Source organism: Myotis myotis, unplaced genomic scaffold, assembly GCF_014108235.1.
Source record: "Myotis myotis isolate mMyoMyo1 unplaced genomic scaffold, mMyoMyo1.p scaffold_m19_p_1, whole genome shotgun sequence".
In the NCBI taxonomy this organism is placed as follows: Eukaryota; Metazoa; Chordata; class Mammalia; order Chiroptera; family Vespertilionidae; genus Myotis; species Myotis myotis.
Window position 1 is genome coordinate 24,018,853 of NW_023416313.1, and position 24,319 is coordinate 24,043,171.

Genomic DNA, 24,319 nt, shown 5'->3' on the forward strand with positions numbered 1-24,319 from the left:
CCAGAAGATTTATGAAGTATCATTTTTTTTTTTTTGCCAAAATGTTCTGTTTTCTCCCTGTTCATGCATGCACACTTCATCTTGCTCTTTAAATCACAGAAGCTTCTTTTTTAAAAAAAATTTATCTTTATTGTTGAAAGTATTACAGATGTCTCCTTTTTATCCCCCATTGATCTCTTCCTCCCCACTCCCACCCCTTCCTCAGGCCTTCACCACACTATTGTCTGTGTCCGTGGGTTATGAATATATGCATACAAGTTCTTTGGTTAATCTCTCGTAGAATCATCAATTTGTTACATGCTTCCATGTCTCTGGATCCCTACCCTGTCTTTACTGAATTACAGGATTTCTAGTTCACAGAGATTTTTTTTTTAATGTGGCTTTTGGTTGTCATACCTCTGAGGTAATGATGACATACCTTATTTAGATTTTTTTTAAATGTAAGAACTTACTTTCACTCGTCCTAAAATCACCACTCATCAGAATCGCATCAATAGCTGGAGATTCTTAAGAAAGATGTAGACAGAAAAGAGAACGGACTCTAACAGATACTAATGGCCTGTGAATTCTCAGCAGGAAGCATGGGGCCTGCAAATGACACACTTACCTTACTGTATTGTGTCTAGTATTATAACCAGTAGTATTATATCTATCTCCTCCACCACCTTGTAAACTCTATGGGCAGAGAGCAGGCCAACACTATTTTGAATGCTTCAGAGTATCTGTTAAAGTCTATTCTTTGAATAAATAAGTGAAATTAGCTTCCAGAAAGCTGACACAACTTAGCAGAACTTGAAGCTTAATTTATGCCTATTGTAAGCCAAGCTCCCACTGATTTCCAAGTCACTTGTCTGAACATAATAGAGGATGTGCAAGGAAACAATACCTTGGCTTCTCAGAAATTGTATAATATCCATTCCTCATGGAGTGTGACACCCCCTTAACTCCTGCTGAATATTCCAGAACTGAGCCTGACTCACCTGTTAATCAGGGCTACACCGACAAGAAAACGTGAGACTAGCAGAGTTCCAAAATCTGGAATTCTACTCAGCTAAGCAATTTTAACCAAATAATGATGCCAGGAGATTAAATTGCACCTTAACTCTGGGAGGATAGTTTTATAATTTTCAGTGATAAGACCTGCCCTCTTATCTCTATGTGCTTTTCTTATAATTAATCACTGTAAGTATTTCTGATATGAATGATATCCATAAAACATATGAAAGCCAAAGGAATCAGAGGACACATTTTGGAATTAAATTTAAATATTGAAGTTTCACTTAAATTTTACTTCAATTCATTGTATTTTAGTGTCTTTGAATTTTTTGAAACGTCCTCAGTGCCACAGAGGATGTTTCAAAGGCAAGATTTATAAATCCAAACAAATGTAGAAGCAAACAACTCAGGCCCTTTGAAGTGACTTGCCAAGAGAAACAATCCATTTGCCAGGAAAACCCATCAAATCAGAATCTGCACCCTGAGCCAAGCGGAGAAAAGCCTGACCCTGTTTTTTGATTCCTCAAAATCAAAATCTTGGGGCCATCCTAAGCTGTGCAATGATGGATATTCAAGAAGACTAAGCATTCCCTTCCTATTTCCATGGGTTTCATCAGCTTGTTTCCATGACTCACAATGGTTTCCTGAAAAAACCCCTCATTTCTTTGATCTCATGTGTCCCATGAGTGCTCCCGAGCCAGGATGCTATTTCCTATTGTGCATCCTCAACTGGACTCATAGGTTTACCAATTAACTCAGTCCCAAAATAAAGTTGTGAGTATTCTTCAAAAGGATTTTGTCCAACTTGTTCAGAGGACTTCAGAAGGATGTTCTAAAGATTAAAAATAAAAAGACAAATATTAATCACACAAAAATATTGTTACCTGGTAGTATTACCTGAAGAGAATTAGTGGAAAACAAGTTTAAAACCATTCATCAAAAGTGTGTCTTAGAAGAACACTAAAAATCTAGAGTCACTGATTAAGGGTCTTCCAATCCCATGTTATGCAATGGAGCCTCCATTATATCCAAGAAGACAGTGTGGTAAACAAACTTCTCAGCCCAGGACTCAGGAAACCTAGGGTTTTTTCCAGCCTCTGCCACTACAGGATGTTTGGGTTACTCTCCACTTCTGTAAGTGTTCACAGTCCATGATTCTAGTAGAGAGACATAGAAGCTAGATGCCGGAGACCAATTCCAGCATGTCATAATTTCAAGAGTTTCATCAAAAGGTTGATGAGACTTGGGGACTCAACAGGGTTGAGTCACACATGTAGTCACCTGTTGGGAATGGCTGAAGGCATTTCCTCAAACCTGAATAGGAGACATTAAATTGATTGTGGCTGCCAGACAGCTAAAAGGCATCTTAATCTACATGTTACTGCCTCCTACTGGCCAAACACCTGAACAGCTGTAGGTTATTCCCCCATTCGGACAATGGACCCTGTACCAAACCCTGACCCTTTGAAGTGTATATCTCTGCCTCGCCTCAGGACAAATTGTGTTAATAAAAAGTATGGGGTCCTGGGGATGAGGAATGAACCTAAGACCTTAGACTTAAGATCTTAGAACTTAGCTCCTTTAGCTAAGCTCTTCTGACCCCCAATGCCTTTCAAAATTATATTTCGTCTCCAGACTCTTTATTAGTCTCTGGATTCCTATGTCATCTACGCACAGCCTTTTCCAGATTCCTGAACCCTTCTTGATGCTGGGACAAGAACCCTGGCAGCTAGGCCTTAATCATTCACTCAAAAAATAACTATTGAGCATCTATTAAATGCTAGGCAACGTATCCTCTGAATGCGAAATCTTTCCATTATGATCCCAAGTTCCCTGTCAATGCCTCTATCATGTTATTTGGCACTCTATTGGAATTAGGGGTTCCCTAATCTGATTCCTCCACTGACTGCATGTTATTTTTGCCAATGAGTAGAATTCCTGGCAAAAGCGTTTGGTGAATGAACAAAGGGGAGCTCTTCCTATGCCAGGTTGAGCATCCCAGAATGAGAACCAGAATAAGAAGAATCAGACGTAAAAATATCCTGTAATATTCCATTATAACAATTACATGATTACATTACAGTCTACGTAGAAATTTCTGAGCCAACAGCAGACCCTGATTACACTAAGACCCAGCTACTAAGACCAGCCTCTCTCTAGTCCTGAACACAAACATATCCTTGGCACATAGTTTCCAGTTTGATGTATTGAGCCACCTGTGCTGGATCCCTTTGGTTACCTTTTCAGATCTGCCCTCCACTTTCTCCCAACCTGCTGGTACTCTGGGTGGTCAATCTATAGGAACTGCCTCCATCTGGTGTCAGCGTCCCCTGGCTCTGGTTCAGTGTGGCCAGTGGGAAGTACACTGAGTAAAGGGAGAACAGCCAAGCTGGGGTATTTATTCTCTCTCTTCATGGCAACCACAGGCTGTTGTGTCCCCTGACCAAAGGTCACAGCTCCTGTCAGGCAGCCCTCTGCACATACTCCACCTGTGTGTATGTGTGCATGTGTGTCTGCTTCTGTGTGTGTTTCTCCAGGATCCTTTAATCTTAGAGACAGGAGCAGTATCCCCACTTATTAGTCCTATGGTGTCACACTCTCCTTTTTGGTTTTCCTAGTTTAATAAACCCTTTATTAAACTCTTCACAAATTATTTGAGTATATCAATGGTTTCCTATTAGGACCTTGACTGATAACTACCCAAGGATTGTGAAGAATAAATGATCTAGCCTATCACCACCAAGCACAAAAGGATACAACAAATAAATGCTAGTGTCCCTCCTCTTCCCTGTTACAATTATTATACTGCCTACAATGGCTACCAATTTTGCCTTTAACAGAACAGCAACTTAATAAATATTTGTTGAATGAGTGAAAAAATTTTCTAAGACACTTCTGACCACAGTTTTGAATTCAAATAGATGGGAAGCAATGTACATTAATCTAGACGATCAGATGTTAAATTTAGAGAAGTCTTTAGTTTCAGTAATTGAGGATCAGTGGACAGTTCTTTATAAATTCACATTCTCTCTTTTCTCATGCTCCAACTGAAACAATGATTGGCCCACTGAAATTGTGACTCAACCCCAGGAAACAGTGCCAAGGGATGAGTTGACAGCTCAGAGGCACATGTTGGTTAACAGACTAAGAGATTAGTTTACTGGTTCTTCCTACACCTTGGAGAAACAAGTAATTTTATTTCATGTCATTGAATTCATCTGAGCTGATTTTGCAAGTTCATCACTTTATATCTCCTACTCTCAAATAGAAACATAGTTTGAAGTATACTTTACTTCCTTGGATCTCTTCACATTTATAATGCAGTCAAATCGTCAATAAAGCAGAATCATGACTCACCGTGTATACTGCTCGTGCTGACGTGTCGTGGAAGGCCCTTCTAGTTCTGGTATTGGAGAAAGCACCACCTTGACCTGAGTCGAGGGCAGCCTCTGCTTGGCACCTGCTATTTAAGAAGGAGAACAGTTTTCGTCTCCATTTAATCCACAGCAAGGCAAACACAGACACTGTTTTCTAATAAAGTAGGAGAACCAAGCCCTCCATCTAGAACAGTGGTTCTCAACCTTGGCTGCACATTAGAATCACCTGGGAATCTTTTTAAAATCCTGATTTCTGGGCCTCATCCTCCGGAAACTCTGTTTCTTTGTGATGGGGTGGGGCCACAACATTAGTGACAAAGAAACAAAATTTCCGGAGGATGAGGCCCAGAAATCAGGATTTTAAAAAGATTCCCAGGTGATTCTAATGTGCAGCCAAGGTTGAGAACCACTGGTCTAGAAAGAATGTTGGCAGTTTCCGCCATTCACTAAATTTCCTGCTTACAACTCTGACACCTTTGACCCATTCCTCTCAATTCTGTTTCTTTCCTTTCATTATTCCTCTGCTCCCACTTTCTGGGGACAAGACCTAAAGCATAGTTGAGAAGGAGCAAAGTAGAGAGAAAATGTTTTAAGTACAATGTCAAGTAGCAAGAAAAGAATTTTAGTTTGGAAACTGACTGCAAACATGTTCTTCTATGGTACGTTGTTGAAATGTGTCCTTAAGAAGAATATTAATGACATCCTTTATTTCAGAGACAATTTTACCAAAAAAGCAAAGTTACAAACTAGGTGAATTCTAATCTGTCTTTCTTTACTATGACCATGTGACTCTATCAAATTCCTCTAATATTATCTTTAGCTGCTTTCAAAGCAGAAGATGAAATGTCATGTCCATGGCATAATGGTATCTCTTTTATTCCACTGGGGTCTGAAGTCTTGCTTTTCTAGTGTTTTATATTGAAACTTAGTCCTACATAGTATATGTGGGTTTTGCTTCACAGATGCCTCTGCCTCTTATACAAAGCCCTGGACATGAATGGAAATGAAGTGACCTGTAAAGGAAAGAGAGCAGGTAGTTGCTTCTTAAAAAGAGAAGTCAAAAAGGAGGATTTACATGTAATCAAGAATATGATGTTTCTTGTCCATGAAGATGATTAACACTGGTATAGTTTACCAAAATAGAAATACTATCAACCCTTCTCTGGGAATTTTTATTGTTTTCATTAGAGAAAATTTTCAATAGGAAAAACTTAATTTCTGGATTTAATTTTCTAAATAAATAATATATTTATTAGAGAAAATTTTCAATAGGAAAAACTTAATTTCTGGATTTAATTTTCTAAATAAATAATATATTTATTAGAGAAAATTTTCAATAGGAAAAACTTAATTTCTGGATTTAATTTTCTAAATAAATAATACATTCATTAGGGAAAATTTTCAATAAGAAAAACAATTTTTGGATTTAATTTTCTAAATAAATAATACAACATTAGAGAAAATTTTCAATAAGAAAAACTTAATTTTTAGATTTAGCTTTCTAAATAAACAATACATTCACATGATTAGAATTTTTTAAACTATAAAAGGATATTCAGTGAAATTTCTCTCTCTTACCCTATATCCTAGACAACCACTTCCCACTGCATCACATACTTCCCTTCCTCTGCCACTGGCAACAAAGGTTATTTGTTTTTTGTGTATTAATAGATGATAAATAAATGGATAGATAGATTTATACTTTTATATATAAGTATATACTTATATATACATATGTGTGTTATTTTTGTCACTCTTTACACAATTTGGTAGCCTACTATCCACACATGTACTTAAGGATATATATTTTAGAGATATTTCCACATTAAGACCTTTCTCATTCCTTTTTACAACTTCCTGGTATTCCACATAATCCATCTATCATCATGTCTTTAAATAGCCTTCTATGTAGATTGTGTCTAATCTTTTGACATTGTGAATACACTAGCAATAAACATTGTACATATGTCATTTCTCGCCCATGTAAGTACATCTACAGGACAAATTCCTAGAAATAGAACAACTGGCTCAAAGGGCTTGTACATATTAACTTCAGTATCTGTTTACAGACATCCAAGTTGCTTCTGATGCACCTTAAAGCTTCATCATGAACTTACTATGCAAATAATTGTTTACACAATTAGGTTAAAGTATCCAAAGAGCCTATTCATGAAACTAAATAATTATTGAAGAAAATGAACAGAAGCTCTTTCAGTTGGAAAGCCAAGCTGCTCACCAGTTGCTTATTCATTTGGTTTGCTAATATTTTATATTATGGTATAACCATATTTTACTAAGTGATGTCTAAAGTAACCCTCTAGTGGGGCATTACCCTCTGTCTCTTCTAGTGACCAGGGTCATGTAACTTCTATGCTATAGCAAAACTTCTGAAAATTTGATGAAAAGGCAAAAAGTAAGACATGTGTGATTTTAATAACTTCTTCAGAATAGCTGTTAAAGCAGGTGGAACTTTTTTGTTCTACCCTGGGAAATAGAGCTACTTTTGAATAATATTAATTCAGCAGCACCAGTTAAGGCAGTAGAAGCAGTCAGACATTTTAAAACTTCACAGAAGTCTTTTTATGAATTTGTCAAATCTCTGAACCAAGCATTTCTTTGACTTTTTTCAGAAACCTCAGAAGAGCCTAAAACATTGAAAAGAACCCCAGTTGGAGTTTTGACCTGGCTGAATCTAGTGAATAAAATGGATTTCTAGCAGTAGAAAGTTTGATGAAAAGTAAAACTCCATGCCTTATGTTCCCGGATAAAGCCTCTATAACCCTGCCCATGACAATGTCCAGGGTGCCCTCTGGTCATTATTTTTCAAGATTTCTATCACGTTCAAAAAGTTTTTTGACATCTGGTATCTAACTTCAACTCATCCTTCCAAGGTAATTTTTTATTCCAAGTGTCAGAAACTTGCAAGATGTTCTGCTCCTGATGGTTTTCCTGCCAAAGACAAGGTACATCTCCCACAGTGAAGGCACATCTGAAACTTCCTCATCTTACCAGGCTCTCTGAGCTGCTAAGTGAATTTTCCCCATCAATTTTTTATACTCTTATCTCAAAAACTACTTGTTCAACAATATTTTACTTGATTATTACACAGGAAAGCCAAAATAGCTAAAAAAACAAAAAACAAACAAAAAAAAACAAAAACAAAAAACAAAAACAAAACACAAACAAGGAGTAGTAAGTAGGGTTAGGTGTCCATGCAATATATAATCCTCTGTGACCTCTGTTTCCCCACTTGTGAATTTATCCAGTTTTGCTGTAATTGCTTACTTGTCTGCCTTCTTGTGTACAAAGATTGTATTTTATGCAAGAAGCCACCTTAGAGCATGACACGTGATGGGTCTTCAGTAAAGACGTGTTGAATGACTGAGAGAATGTCACTTAACTTTCTTGTGCTTCATTTTCCTTAATAAAAGGGTGTGGTTAGAGGCAGTACAGCAGTCAACGGGGGTGCCACCTGGAATCTGGGGATAAGACTGCCCCCTGAGAGTTAATCTACCAAATCAACCCACAATCAGAGCAGAAACACACAAAGTCATCTTCAGAAATGATCCCCAGGCCAAAGCCTGTTAAGTGTTAAAAGTGCTGTGTTATGTGAGCCATCAGGCTTCCCCTAAACTGGGGAAGAAGGACCCCCAACATATGTTGGCAGAGGAATCCACCCTAAGACCTGCCAAACAAGTGTTGACTGTGATTTGACTTCCCAGGTGGGTCTAAGGAGAGAGAACGCACGTGTTTGCTCAGAAATGTTTTGGGTCGTGTTTCTCTCACTGGGACTACTCTTTGTGAATTAATACAGTGGCCCTCTGGTTTTCTAAGCCTATTGATGTGAGCGGGATTATACAAGGGACCCTTCTTTGTGTACTACCGTTGCAGGAGGCTGAGCCCACCGGCCTGAAAGGAGGCACAGGATCAGGTAAATTCACCTACACCAGGCACCTGTGTGGCTTCGTGGCCCGTGGGCGGCAGCAGCCAAGCAGCCTATCCTGGCAGGGCCCTGCCTCACCCCACAGGTTTCGTATAAAAGGTCGGCAGTGGTTACTGATCCCTGAACTACTGAGATCATTTCCTTGTGACTTCAGCAAAGCGAGTGCGGCTGCCTTGAGACTTAACGGAGGAAAAGAAAGGTAAGGGTGAAATGAGGTAATAACGGTGTATTTTGAAGTACTTCGAAAAATAGAAAGCTCTAAGTGCAAAACAGAATATTTTTACCAGCATTTTTTTTAAGCCCACTCAGGAGGTCTGCTCAGAATTAAGCAGGGCCCGCATCTGTGCTCAACAGGAGATGGGTAAGGAGAGCTAACCTTGGGAATGATGATCTCAGTGTGTCCTTCTCCTTCAAACTTTGGGAGATTCAACCATGAGCCTTCGTGGAGACAGTGGTAATAAATGTCTAAACCGTTACCCACGAAGTACAGTGGGGCCTTGACTAACGAGTGTTTTGAGATACCAGCTGTCTCTCTGCCGATTTTTTGCATTGAGTTGACAGAGTAATTTGAGTTAATGAGCTCCTTAACGAGCTCGGTCTCGGAACGAATTAAACTCGTAAGTCAAGGCCCCACTGTACTAGGTTTCCTCATAAGAGCTTCTCAAAAAATGCACGGAACTCAAGTTAATCTTAACAGATGACTGTGATCAAGACAGATGTGGAAATTTTCAGATGGTTTAGCAATTCTTATTCAGTTCTCTAATCTGGCTTCAAAAAGCCTTCCAGTCTTAATGATTTATCCTTATTGCTATGCAGAACTTTAATACTGCTATACATCATCTTTTTGTCACATAAAAACATTGGCACTTTTGTGCAAGCCCAAGATAACTAGTAGCCTTTCAGGGCTAATAGAACCAATTATGGTAACTTAAAATAGATTTCCATTATTCCAGGCACCAACTTCCTACTATGTACAAAGCTTTGTCTGTTATTATTAACAGTGATCTTTAAACTACTCATTTGCTCCAAATCTGGCCAGTGTGAAAATCAAATGAGGATGGAAAAATAAATTACTGCAAAATTATCTAGAATTAACAGCTAAAGAGAAAAAAAATAGTCATTCAACAGACAGCTGCCAATATTCTGAGCCATTGACTCAGTTTCCGGTTCATTCACACTGCAAATACCCTTAATACTCCAAGGAATGAAACTGATGAAGTGTTTAACCATTTTCCTTTCATTATTTTGAATAGGCATTATCAAAAGTTATAATTTAGGGGGGGAGTATTTAGAAGGTCTTTGTGCAGCCGTTCTTTCAACATAGTCGGCGTAGAGTTGTATTGACTTGATAAATTTTTATTGGGCACCTATTATGTGCCCTTATATGCACTATGCTATGAGCTGGGATGTAGTAATGAGTACTATAAGATAGTGACCCCTGACCTCAATGAGCTACCTGGCTCATGGGAGAGACATCAATCTCTCTATATAAAAGCCTAATATGCTAAGTGTCCGACCATTCGACCATTCAACCAGTCACTACGACGCACACTGACCACCAGGGGGCAGATGCTCCGACAGGTAGGTTAGCTTGCTGCTGGGGTCTGGCCAATTGGGACTGGGCAAGATGGGCCGGACACACCCTGAAGCCCTTCCACAGTCCCTCCCCAGCCAGCTCTGATGGGCCCTGATCGGCCCCAATCAGCCCTGATGGGGACTGGGTGAGTGGGGCAGGACACGCCCTGGAGCCCTCCCGTGGTCCCTCCCTGGACTCTAAAATATTTCTTCTAGTTAATTTCCTTTCACTGTGCACGAATCTGTGCACTGGGCCTCTAGTCAAATAATAGCACAAACACATCAAATAGCCCTGGCCGAGTGGCTCGGTTGGTTGGAGGTCACCCCGTAAACCAAATGGTTTCAGGTTCGATTCCTGATCAGGGCACATACCTAGGTTTCTGGTTCAATCCCCTATCAGAACTCGTACTGGAGGCAACTAAACTCTTCTCTGTCTTTCTCACCCCCGCCCCCTTTCCTCTTTCTCTAAAATCAATAAAAACATATCCTGGATTAAGGATACAAATATATTTCCAATATCAAGAGTAATAATTGCCACAAAGAGAGACTTGTGGTATTATGACGATGTGTAATAAGGAGACTTTACCTAATTTGGGAGGTCCAATGTGACTTCCCTGAGGAGGTGTCAATTAAACCAGGGTTGGAGTTCACTAGACAAAGGCAGGGTGGGAGGAGGGGAGGTGTGCAGGGAATGGCAAGGGAGGGAGGATGGTTCAGGCAGGGAGAGTCTGTGCAAAGATGGAGCAAATGTTTATCTGCATATGTTTTATCATCAATTCTTTCATACCTGGCATAAATGACTGTCACATAAAGGCATTAAAATAAATCACCCTATTCTGCCGATAGATTCTTCACACTTATGAAATTCTTTCTGCGCATAGAGTCACCCTCCGCATTTTGATCTATTCTGGAACCAAGCAGATGGCTATAACCTTTACTGTTTTATGAACCCAAATCTGTATTTTAAGAGTCATAAAAATCATAGTTAAGCAAGTAAAAATTGAATTTTCATGTTATCTTGCTTGGTTGCTAGACATCTGGCCCCAGTGATTTATCTTCTCTTCAGCAGGAAATTGAACCTGCTTAATCTTTATTATACTGGCCATAAACATGTTGCAAATGATAATTTTATAGTGCCATTCATTTTGTGTGCGGGTAATACAAATTACTGGGTCACCCACTATTGGCCTGTAGTAATTCTCTTTCTTTTTTCTCTTTTTTTTATTATTCTGTGTCTGCTTTATTTATCTCTCCTTCTATGGTATAAGTAATTCTCTTTCACAATAAAGTTCCACTTTCTTTCCTTCATGGTCCCTCCATACTCACCCACATTAACTACAAAAAGCATTTCAGCCAGTGCTGAAATGTGACTTTGTGGATGACCCGCATAGTCTCGCGCAAGCTTCTGTATCAGTGATGGCGAACCTATGGCACGCGTGTCAGAAGTGACACGCGAACTCATTTTTTTGGTTGATTTTTCTTTGTTAAATGGCATTTAAATAAATATATAAAATAAATATCAAAAATATGTCTTCGTTTTACTATGGTTGCATATATCAAAAAATTTCTATATGTGACACGGCACCAGAGTTAAGTTAGGGTTTTTCAAAATGCTGACACGCCGAGCTCAAAAGGTTCGCCATCACTGTTCTATATGCTTGTAGAGGAAAGGTCTCACCTCAGTATCCAGTGTTGAAGAGCATAGAGTTTTTGTCTGTGAGGAACCAGAAGAGGTAAACTCCCCCGTTCGCCATTGCCACTGGGGTGCTAGAAAGTGCATCCATTGGAGTTTGAGCCCTGACTCTGCTAGGACCTGTCTGTGGGTTGGTGACTTAAACTCTCATAGCTTCAATGTTCCCATCAGGAAAAAAGAGTGAGGTTCTTATGAAAGAAAATAAGTGATGTGTGTGAAAGAACTGTGCATATTGGAGGTATTTACTGAGTTCTTAAAGTTTCATTGGTTCCCCTTCTCCTAAGGCAGTGGTTCTCAACCTTCCTAATGCCGTGACCCTTTAATACAGTTCCTCATGTTGTGGTGACCCCCAACCATAAAATTATTTTCGTTGCTACTTCATAACTGTAATTTTGCTACTGTTATGAATCGTAATGTAAATATCTGATATGCAGGATGTATTTTCATTGTTGCAAACTGAACATAATTAAAGCATAGTGATTAATCACAAAAACAATATGTAATTATATATGTGTTTTCCGATGGTCTTGGGCGACCCCTGTGAAAGGGTCGTTCAACCCCCAAAGGGGTCTCCACCCACAGGTTGAGAACCGCTGTCCTAAGGCAACCAGAATCTCCTTAACTGTGGTGTCGGCTCTGTGAAGGCAGCGACCGTGCTGTAGTACAGCCACTCAGTTGTCAACACTTAACAACGCCCGGTGTGTAGTCGGTGTTCAATGGATTTTAGTTGAACGTTTGTGGGTGAAGAATTTCAGGTTTAAAAATTTCACGTTTTATGGACATAGAAGGGGGAGATGAAATGACCCCCTTAAGGGACCCACACAGCAGGAATAAGTGGAGCTTGAATCCCAGAAACCTGGGGTTGTGGAGATGTATTGGCTGTCCAGCATGTGGATAGCTCACGGGGACTTTCAGGGGTGCAGGAAGCCAGAAGGGCAGATATTCCCACTCTCGGCCTCCTGGCCTACCCTCCATCAATCAGCTACTCCACCTCGGGGCTGGCAATCCTGGCAGAGATGCAAAACTGCCAGGTGGTATAAGGCTAGCTTTGGCAGATCAGAGGGAATGTCCACTGGTCGGGACACCAGCCGAGGTATTCTCACCAAACCATTCCTGTGGTATGAGTTTGGATGCATTTTTAGCTGTCTAGCCTCTCTTAACTCCTCTTTATTTTCCAATCTCAGATTCCCTAACCTCCCAGCTGCTTCTGTGGATTCCATATTGGTTTTCCAATCAATTTCCTTTCTGCCAAGTCAGCCAAGTTGGTGTCTATTGATTGCATCCAGCGATCTGGGTCCTAGTCTATGGCCTCTGCCCCTGGCCTTGGTTTCCCAACGGGATCTACTCATTAAGGATTGTGTCTAGGGATATATTCCAAAGCTGTTTTTGTGTTAATTCTCAAAATATCTTCTTCAAATGGTCAGTGTTTTCGCGATTCTTTCATGTCCTTAGCAATTCTATAAAGTGTGTTACACGTTCTTTAATGAAGTAGAATTATGCTGCCTTGGATCACTCTTTGTCTCTTTGTTTGTTTCACCTTTCCCAATGCCCAAGCTTCATTTCTTGTTCATCTGCTCTTTTAACTCTAGACACATTCCCCCTTAGCGTTTGTGTGATTTAATAAGTTTTTATTGTCCATGAAAATATTGCCAGATATTATGCTAGGGACAAGGATCCAAAGGTGAATAAGATAAAAATCATCTGTGTGAAGATAATAGTCGAAAGAATAAAATGTAAAATGGATTAATGCCAGGAGAGGCAACATATGCCACCGCGCTTCTCAAAGCAAGGAAGAAAATACAAGGGACATAGGAAAGCCTGAGACTTGATTCTCTGTGACATCTTTTCTACAGCAAAGCAACTCATTTATCCCATCAGAGTTTGCTGGGTCCCACTGCGCGCCAGGCACCGTGTGGGGTCAGGGTCTGGGTAAGCTCTCCCGGTTCTCCTTGTCTTTCTGAGGGTGTGAGCCTATCTACACTCTGTGTGTACATGTGTAACAATACTTACTCGTGAACAGCTGAGAGACACTGCAGGATGTACAGCCGCAGTGGACAGCAAGAGGCTCTGCTGAAGTGACTGCAGTCACTGCTCTCTTTGAACTACATTTTTTTAAAGCTCGTGTTACTGCTTCTCCAGAGAACCAGGCCGGCACATTTTTTTTCCTACTGCTGCCTATAATCCATCATTCCAAAGAGAGGCCTTAAAAACAGCGCTCGAGGGAGACATGATTTCCTTTCCATTTCTCTCTCAGAAAGAGCAGCTTAGAATGGGAGGAGGAAAAATTGCATTTAGGTTAAAGCAATATAAATAACAGGAAAGAATCTGCTTCTTCTCCCTTTTAAGAAGCTAAGCCTCAAAAGGACTCTTCATTTTAAAACAGGCCACCATCCCTTGGCCTGCTCTAAACATTAATATTATATACCCGGTAATAAAGCCAGAGGATTTTTAGTGAGAGCTGTTAAAGGGAAAGGGTGGCTGAAGCGGGTTTCTCTGGTGAATGAAAATCACAGGCTCATAAACACAGCCTGTGGTTAGTTCTGTGGTTAGCCAGAACTTTAAATGTGTGATTCTCCCCATTGTCTGTGTTGAGAGGACAACTATTGACTTTTCTTGGTTGCAGTGCTCAAAATTTCAACTTGAAAAGAGAAATGATTGGGAGTCCCTAGGCCTAGAGCAAGCAAAAGCCCTATAGAGCTAGGCTAAAACATTCCTAGTGTATGGATGTCAGGTGTGTGTGCTGGATTAGAGGGGACACCAGGGGAAATGCCATTTTCTCTCTTTAAAAGTTAATTTTGTCTTTAGAAACAGCCCTGTGACTTTTATTTCATTAACCAAACAAAATTGTCACTGACCACCCAAAATTTCCATCAGCTTCCCCCACTGTTAGCTAGTATCCAGTGACTATTTAACTAATACTTATTTTTAGACATCTATATATATAAAAGGCTAAGCAACCAGCCGACCAGCCAACTGGCCAACCAGCAGGTAGCTATGATGAGCACTGACCACCAGGGGGCAGATGCTCAACACAGGAGCTGCCAAGAGAGAGCAACTTTGCAGAGTGCCCTCTTGCACTCTGGGACCCCTCAGGGGATGTCGGACTGCCAGTTTCAGCCCGATCCCCGCAGGCCAGGCCGAGGGACCCCACCTGCCAAAGGGACCCCCTCACTCTGCAGATGCACTTCGAGCCCCGGCGCACCACCCCAGCTGCGGCTGGTCAGGGTGGGACCATCAGAGGTTGGCTCCAGGGCATGTCCAGCCCATCTCGCCCAGTCCCTCCCGACTAGCCACCTTCTAATTAATTTCTTTCAATGTGCACGAATCCATGCACTGGGCCTCTAGTAGTTTAATAATTTTACTCCGAAGGCTGAGATTAGAAAATATGTATATATTTTTAGGGTGAGCTCTTTTGGCCCAGTTGACGTGGCTCAGTGGTTGAGCATTGAATTATGAACCAGGAGGTCATGATTTGATTCCCGGTCAGGGCACATGCTCAGGTTGTGAGCTCTATCTCCAGTGTGTGGATGTGCAGGAGGCAGCCAGTCAGTGATTCTCTCTCATCGTTGATGATTCTCTCTCTCTCTCCTTCTCCCTTCCTCTCTGAAATCAGTAAAATACTTAATTAAATAATTAATTAATTAAAATGAAAGTGAGCTGTTTAGGTGCACCCAATACAATTTTTCCTCAAGCTAGAGGGCGGAGTACCTACTAACTTAAATAGCTAAGACAAGCTCAGGAACATAGTCCCCAGTGAAATGCTGTGCAAATCTCCACGTGGCTACAGATGCAGCTGCAGTCCCCCACTTTTTTGCAGGCCCAGGATTTGTTCAATTTCCTTTCAGTTTTGAAAATGGTTTACACACCAGACATGAAGTTTCCTTGTGTAACTTCTCACAAAGCACGAAGAGGTCTGCTCACTGGCTGTGCACGAGGAGATATAGTTATATAACTCGTAATTCTGTGGTTTTCAGCAACACAAGTATATTATTTCTTCCTGACGAAGAAGAGGCCTTTGCCCCTGTCATAGTCTGCCTCTTTCTTTTTAATATGACTTGACAGCTTGAATTCAGAAGGAAGCTTCCCAATTTGAAGAAGGGGATGGAACTCCAGTGTCTGTGCTAACAGCCCCCTTGCTGCTCTAATGAGGATTCCCGTACTCCATTTCTATTTCTCGGGAGAGGACAGGGTTCTTTTTAATTGGGGCTATTAGAAGCTCTCTGCACAATGACACCCTCCGCTACATAAAGGCTCCAGCAAGAGCCAGGCCCACTCTGCAATTACTTCTTGCAGTTCTGAGAAATAATGGTATCTTGTCTCATTTAAAAATAAATCTGCGATGTATTCCTGATTGCTTTTTCTCCTCTGCCTACCCACATGAATTTCTTCTTGCCAACTGAGCAAACTTGCCATTATTTAAGGAGGTGGTTTTGATTGTGACTGTCCCCTGATAATAAGACATATTAAACTAGATATCATGTGCCCATGGTTCCTTTCTTCCAGATACACGGCTAATTTAAACGAGCTCAGATCTCGTGATCTTGAGTTAATATCGAAAGAGTGAAGTTTTGGAATTTGCTGAGCAGTGTTCTGTTTGCATGTCACAGAGCTCACCTGAAATTACCCGCATTTCCAATGTTTGGAGTTTCTCAGAATCACTTCTTAAGAGAACAGATGAAGGTTTGTATTTATGACCTATTCCAAGAAAAGAAATGAAATATTTAGATGGTAACCAAGCACATTCTTAAAATATATTCCCCATGTTGAGTCCAAGGATTACCAAGGAAATGGGCCATTCACAACAGGGCCTGGAATGGCAAGCCATAAAGAGCTTTTCCTTAAGTTGTTTTTCATGAACAAATACAAGTTCTTTCTAAAACCAGTGGCTTCTCCACCGCCATAAATGCCATATGCCATCTTCCTAATGAAAAGCCCAGCTCTTGTGTATAGAATGTTATCTTATTTATGTTATTATATATACATAGATATCATGTACAGAATATTTTGTTATTTGATATTTAATATCCTAAATGATGTGACTTTTTATTACTGTATATGCTTGGATTTATAAAGCAAGACTTTGAAAGTTATTAAGCCTGTCATGAGGCTCAATGTTCATAAGAACTCAATGTCAATCCCCACTATTTGTCTCTTTCTAGACCCATTTTCTTTCTGGTTTCTATCTCTCTTTCTTAGTATGTTACTATATGGAAAAAATAGATTTAAAAAACTCAAAACTAAGCACTATTTGCAATAATATACATTTATTTAAAATAACATAATTTTCAAAACTAGAAAGACCCTGAGTCTTAATGCTGACATTTTATTAGTTGTATAACTCTGGACAGAATACTTACCTCCCTGAGGCTCAGGGTTGTTGTTGTTGTTGTTTTAATAAAAATAATAGCACATACCCTGTTTTCATGCTTTGAAAATCTAGTAAAAATCTTGTGAGAATGCTATTCTACAAATATACAATATTATGATCATTAACCAATGCATTAGGGGTCTTATATATAAGGTATCAATGACAAGACTTGATATGAAAGTGCTCTCAGAAATGTCTGCAACAAATACTTAGTCAAAAGAATTAATGGCACTTGCCCTCAAACCTACAGGCAACCATTTGTTTGGCTACTGAAATGACTAACAGCCTTGCCTGGTAAAGAACATAAGAGCCTTGGGAAATAATACAAGCAGCACAATACTACTCTTGTTTATTGAGCATTGCCATGCTCGACATTGTGTTAAATTTCTTATGTAATCTCTTTCATTCAATGCTTACTTCAACCCTGTGTGGTAATGGTGACTAGCCTTGTTTTACAGAGGGAAAAAGGAACACTCAGATACAGTAAGCAACTTGCTCAAAGTCACATAACTAGTGAGTGGTAGTACTAGGATTCTAATGTATCCACCTACCTCCAAAGACTGGTCTCATACTGACACATTTTTCTCTTGTCTTTAAGAGACCACTGCTTTCGATCAGGCCTGATATTCAGCCAGTATATTCATGGGCACGCACTCGTAGAGCCAGTATATGAATGGATATATGCATGGGTACACACCAGTAGGGCTATTAGTTATTAAATAGTTTATTGTTTATTTTTTAATATTTGCTCTCCTTTATTTGTTAGTTATTTGTTAGTTACAAAATCTCATTTTTGACTGGACTCAGACTTAGAGGTAGAAGCTCTCAGAAAGGACAGTCTACGTCTCTTCGCAATCTGTTCCTGGCGTTTTACTTTGGCCTCCTTCATTCTCTTAGCCAAAAGTTTAGCATATTCTGCGGCCTCTCTTCCTTGTTTTTCCTAGAATGTTGTTTCTTCAGAGCAATATGCCTGCGTCTGTGTTGCAGGACACGTGGATAACAAGACTAACAAGACGCTGAATCTTGGGTGCTAGGTTTCTTACCTTCTTTGTTTAGAGGCTTTTTCACAACATATTTGCGGACATTATCTTCTTTAGAGAGATTGAAAAGTTTGTGGATTCCTCTGGCTCTCTTGTGCCCTAGGCCATGAGGCACAGTGGTATCAGTGAGACCAGGAATATCTTTCTCCCCCTATTTTATACAATGACCAAGTTGAGAACCCTGAGATTGGCATCCGCAATGCAACCCTGAACAGATTTGCGTTTTCTATGTCCAGTTCTCCTTGGTCTGTAACAGGCATGCCCCTTACTCAGCAGCAGGCAGACTCGGCCGTGGGTCAGGACACCCTGCTTCATGGGAAGGCCTTGTTTGTCGTTCCCGCCACTGATTCGAACCACATAACCCTTCCATTCTTCACCCAGCGCGTCCGCAGCAACTTCTGTGGCCACCTGCTTCTCATAAAAGGTACGGAGTTTGCGTTCATCATCCACTTCAATGAGTTTCTGGCAGCCAGTGGCTGGGAAAGAGATGTTGAACTTCACCCTGAAGCAGCCGACAGCCTCCAAGGCGCCACGAAAAAGAGGCTCAACTTCCGCTTAGCCCAGATCACATAGGCACTTCCAGTTCTTGCGAGATGGCTAGTTATTAAATATTTTAATATCATCCCTAGTGTCTTGATTTCCAGTTCCACATTTTAGCTCAGCCCAGCCAAAAATCTACTGACACACTCACACTCATTAAAGATTGGCTCCCCCTCCCACTCATCACCTTTACTTAGATCTCTAATGATAACATTCTTTATCACCACCCGCTACTGAATCGCCAGTTACACACAGTAGGTGCTCAGTAACTGGTAAATTGAACTAAAAAAAAACAAACAAAAAAAAACTATAGATAAGATTAGGAGTTCCTTGAAACTAAATGGATTATCCCAAATGATGGATTTATTTCTCAATACTTACTCTGCCACTTCTGCACTCGCCTATGGACTTCAAGTATTTTGTGGATAATGAGGATGAGCAAAAATATAAAAACTAATATTACTAACACATACCAAGTGATCTTCATGGAGCAAGAGAAATCTGCAAAGAAAAAAATACTATAAAAAATACAATAAAAGGACACAATAAACAAGAGGCTATGTGGGGGTGCAGCTGGGTTCTATTATGTATTCTGCCCATAACTAAAAAGCTAAATAGCACATAGCATCACTTTATGGGTCATTTGCTCTCCTGAATTCTTCCCTGATGTATGAGGAAACTTGATCAGGTGGCTTCCAGAGATTCATTTAGTTCCGAAATCCTAGGGTTAATTTCTTACAGGTTACGCTAGTGTTAGTTTCACTATCATTTCTATCACTAGGTTAAGACCAGGACATAGCCAAGCAGCCAAAAATTATATCCTGAAATCAACAAAGATGCATTGAGTATGAGGAGGATGAGGAAGAAAGGTAACGACAGACAAAGAGAAAGGGCTGGGCTGAGGCATAGGAGGTGAAAGCAGCCAGGGCAGATGAATAATCAGACTCCCCTTTTCACGGGCTCTCAAGGCGATGATCAGATCAAGTACGTGCATTAATTAAACATGCAGTTATCCCAGCCTAAACTGAATGAAGATACAGGTAAACACTTGGTCATTTAAATGACAGTGAAGCCACACGGGGAGGACGGTCACCATCCAGCAAAAGTTTAGCACGATCTCCTTTGACGCACTGAGACACACTGGCCAGCCGACCCAGGAATCAGTGACTTAAACGAAGGCAACCTCATCATGTCCAAGACACAACTGTCTACTTATTTTCTAAGCCATCCTCTGGACCCTCTTCCTTGCACACAAAATACAGCTAGTACTTATTCAACTTAGCAAGATATATAACTGGCATCTACTCTTGGATGCCTGCCCTTGTGGTGCTCATGATCTGGATATCCCTTTCACAGGACCCCCCCTCCATGGGCAGGTGTACATTACATAAGCAGTCAACATGTATTTAGAGAAGAAGCTGGATGAAGAAAAGTCATAGTTGACTGGGATGACATAGCACTCGGCCTCCCCAATATCATTCCATGATAGTGAGCTGCCAAACTTGCATTTCTTACTCAGCAAGGTAAAAGTATGTAGTCAGCCCAGCCGGCCTGGCTCAGTGGTTGAGCGTCGACCTATGAACCAGGAAGTCATGGTTTGATTCCTAGTCAGGACACCTGCCCAGGTTGTGGGCTTGATACCCAGTAGGGGGCATGCAGAAGGCAGCCAATCAATGATTCTCTATCACTGATGTTTCTATCTCTCTCTCTCCCTCTCCCTTCCTCTCTTTTTTTTTTTTTTTTTAAAGGAATAGAAGATTGTCATTGCCAGCAAAAGCCAAGATGGGTCCAACCACCAAGGTGTCACTGGGTAGTGGTCAAGCCACAAAAAAAGAACCATGCATTCACCAAAGTTATATTGCAAGAGCAGAATGTGCACAGCTGAGGCCAAGCCAGCCAGTGTGAACATAGCATCAGTGTTAATACAGAGGAATGTGTTTCCCCACATCCTATGCCGCACACCTTCTCTGCATCCCTGCAGCCACCTGGAAGAGAGCCAAGGGGAAACGAACAAGAATCTGAAAAAAATCTAAAGAGACAGTTTAAATTATTGTTTCAGAGTAAATTTACCAAATTGGACTAAATTTCGTTTCATTCCCTGATGGATGGGGCTTTTAAAGAAGATCACATTAGTCTTTGCACAGCAGAGTAAAATACGAATAATTTTTTAATCTTCTACACAAGGCAAAATGGATATAGTTTTTCCAGAATATAAAACTACCTATCTATGCACCCCTATAATCTTTCTGAATTGTGGACCCCCCAAAAAATTAACTATCATTTCACTCTGACTAGATTTGTGAATTTTTCCATTAACACAAAAATAAATCCTCTTAAAATCATAATAGAAATGCTTATTTTTCCTTTATGTTTTAGAACATCAAGTAATTAAATGGATATATAAATGTACATTGAAATAAATGTTTTAGAATCTATAATCCAAACCTCTTTATCTTTCAGATTTTATCATAGTCACCTTTCCTATGCAGCCTTTCCAAAACTTACCTTCCAACCTCACACCTGAACCAGAGGAACGGACTTTCTCATGCCCTCTCCCATGCCACCCCCACCCCACCACACACACACACACGCACACGCACACACACACGCACTCGCGCACGCACGCACACACACGCACACACACCTGGAAATACGCACTAACTGCAGAAGCTGTAGGGTCCTGGGCAAACTCACTCACAGGAGAAAGTTCTCTGAAGTCATGTATTTTATTTTCAAAATGCATACATAGTATATATTTGTGTTTGCTTTAAAATAAATATAAGATTTTTTAAATAGTTGCCTCAAAAATAACTAACGTTTTAGAAAATCATCCTAAAATCACCTGAAAGGCTCCCAGGCATCTGGAACAACCAAAAGCACAGAAGATTGCTCTAGCAGAGCACCTGTCCACTGAATGGCCTCCTTGATTGCTTTGCATTCATCTCTCTTTGTGTCCCCAATGCCTGGAACACAGCTTGGCATACAGCAGGCACTCATTAAATGGTCAGGTCATAAAATGCCTTTCAAGAGTAGGTTTTGTGGCTAAGTGAGGGCACAGTGCTCAGTAAAAGGATCACTTGTGGTCAATCAGGAGTTTGATTGGGTAGGAAGTTAATCAGCAATGAGCAGAACTAAGATATATGTAAGTTTTGTCTTTGGGCCCCTACATTCCCCCAACTCCTCCAGGGAACCAAAGTGCTTAATCTTTATCCTGCCTATCTTCTTGGCTTCACATCAAAAATCCTATTTAGCTATGGTAAGGGGGAGAGATCAACCAAAGGACTGGTATGCATGCATAGAAGCCTAACCAATGGGCACAGACACCAGGGGGTGAGGACATGAGGGGGGGTATGGGGGGGGTAAGGACACATATGTAATACCTTAATCAATAAAGAGAAAGAATCCCATTTAATGCAGACCTGGTTCACAGCTCTAAGAGGAAATGTTAAATCAATTCAAAGTAAGATGTTAATAGATATCACAATGTACATGGATATTTACATTTTAAATAAACCTCACCCTTTCATACCCAAGTGAGGTAGTATTACTTCAAGCACAGCTAGTAGGCATGCATAACATCTTTTCTAGGGCAGAGGGTCTTTCTAGTGACCCCCAGTCACCACCCACAGATGCTCCTTCTGCCTCCAGGTAGGGTTGGGCCCCATAAAGAGCACATTTTCAAAAAAGAAAAAAAAATACAGATAAAAGGGCTAACACTTTTCTAGCCATATTATTTCATCAATAAAATCCTTCTTCAATTGATTTTACTTTCAGTGGAGTTAATGTGATAGCCCTTATATCATTTCTCTTTTCCCTCTAATTTCCTTTAAGACTTACTTTTTGCATCCATTTCTAGGTGCAAAGAAATGTGCACACAATTATTCGAGTGATTCATAATTCCACAAGTACGGTCTATAGACTTTTCCTTGGTTGGCTCTTCCTCCATCATTGCTGAGTTTCTGGTGCCTGTTTTTAGATTACAGGTAATGTTATATTCCTCCGAGTGGTCAACTGCAGGAGCTACAGTGAAGTTAAAATGTCGACAAGGTGAAAGATCATTTGCCTTCACTTCCATGGATCCTCTCATGATAAGAACTAGAAAGAGATTAGAAAAATGTTATTCACAAAATAGTAATACCTACTAAGAAAACAATTTAAAACTAAATATCTCTCTATAGATATATATATAGATATAGATATAGATATAGATATAGATATAGATAGAGATAGAGATAGAGATAGAGATAGAGATAGAGATAGAGATAGAGATAGATATAGATAGATATAGATAAAAGTAGAAACAAGAAGTTACCTGCACTAAATTTTTTTAAGATTGTGAAACCCAAGGGACAGTAAGATTGAAACAGAATCGGAGCACCTCAAAGAAAACACAGATATTTCTCTGACAACTTGTGGAACAGATTTTATTTTTCAAAATTGTCACGACAATATTTCTCATTCCACATTACACTAGTTTGCTAGGGCTGCATCACAAAGCACCATAAACTGGGTGACTTAAGCAACAGAAATTTATTGTCTCACAATTTTAGAGGCTAGGCTTTCAAGATTAAGGTGCTGGCCAAGTTGCTTCTTTCTGAGGGCTATCTGGGTAAGATCTGCACCAGGCCCCTCTCCAGGCTTCTGGGGTTGCTGGCAATCTTGGCATTCCATGGCTTGTGGAAGCATCACCCCAATCTCTGCCTTTATTTTCACATGGCGCTCCATCTGTGTGCTTGTCTGTGTCCACATTTCCCCTTTTTGTAAGGACACCAGTCATATTGGACCCTAACCCATCCTGTTGACCTCATCTTAACTAATTACATCTGCAACAACCCTATTTTCAAATATCACATTCTGAGATACTGAGGGATAAGACTTCAACATAATTCAACCCATAACATACATGTTAACTTAAAATTTTGCCACTGCACCATAAATAGGTAGAGTCTAATACCTTTCACCTTGAATCTGGGTGGGAGGGTTTGTGATAAGTGTAATCTACCAAATTCAGAAAAAGAGACCCTTCATGGTGAAACCAGAAAAGGTGAAGCAATATCTACCTTGTTCCCTGGAACATAATACTGGGGCCTTGAACCACTATGTACCAGTTCAACAACTCAAAATGATCATGCTGTGAGGAAGCCCAAAGTAGCCCACATGGAAAGACCACATAGAAAATTCTGAGAAAAAAAAACCTGGAGAGAAATGCCCACCTGTCTCTAGCTGCTCAGCCCCTCTGCTTTAGCTTGCCACTGTCTTACCCAACAGTATGAAAAACTCCCAGCCAGAAATACCCAGTTATGCCCATTCTGAATCCTTGGCCCACCAAGAAGAAGAAGAGGAAGAGGAAGAGGAAGAAGAAGGAGAAGAAGGAGAAGAAGGAGAAGAAGAAGAAGAAGAAGAAGAAGAAGAAGAAGAAGAAGAAGAAGAAGAAGAAGAAGAAGAAGAAGAAGAAGGAGAAGGAGAAGGAGAAGGAGAAGGAGAAGGAGAAGGAGAAGGAGAAGGAGAAGGAGAAGGAGGAGAAGGAGGAGGAAGAGGAAGAGGAGGGGGAGAAGGGGGAGAAGGGGGAGGAGGAGGAGGAAGAGGGAAGGAAGGAAGAAAAGAAAAGGAGGGAAGGAAGGAAGGAAGGAAGGAAGGAAGGAAGGAAGGAAGGAAGGAAGGAAGGGAGGAAGGAAGGAAATGATTGCTGTTTTTTTAAGCCACTGAGTTTTGGGGTGATTTATTACACAGCTACAGCAACTAAGAGAACTTATCAATGCACTGTTTTCACTTTCTTTTTTTAATTTT

General features: G+C 40.4%; 1 protein-coding gene and 1 pseudogene across 2 annotated transcripts in view; both read right to left on the reverse strand.

Moving 5' to 3' along the window:
* Positions 1–201: 201 nt before the first annotated feature.
* TMEM156 (transmembrane protein 156) overlaps positions 202–24,319 on the reverse strand; it is a 36,246-nt gene continuing 12,128 nt past the window's right edge. Inside the window, exons 3-7 of one of the 2 annotated variants that reach the window (XM_036331423.1) lie at positions 22,370–22,627; positions 18,914–19,033; positions 16,199–16,279; positions 4,354–4,456; positions 202–1,828 (exon numbers count right to left, since the gene is read on the reverse strand). In XM_036331423.1, coding sequence (XP_036187316.1) covers positions 1,816–1,828; positions 4,354–4,456; positions 16,199–16,279; positions 18,914–19,033; positions 22,370–22,627 — 575 coding nt within the window. In that variant the 3' untranslated portion in view covers positions 202–1,815. Of the gene's footprint in view, positions 1,829–4,353; positions 4,460–16,198; positions 16,280–18,913; positions 19,034–22,369; positions 22,628–24,319 lie in introns of both variants that reach the window. The other variant, XM_036331415.1, reaches the window with a different exon arrangement.
* LOC118667650 lies at positions 17,719–18,547 on the reverse strand (annotated as a pseudogene).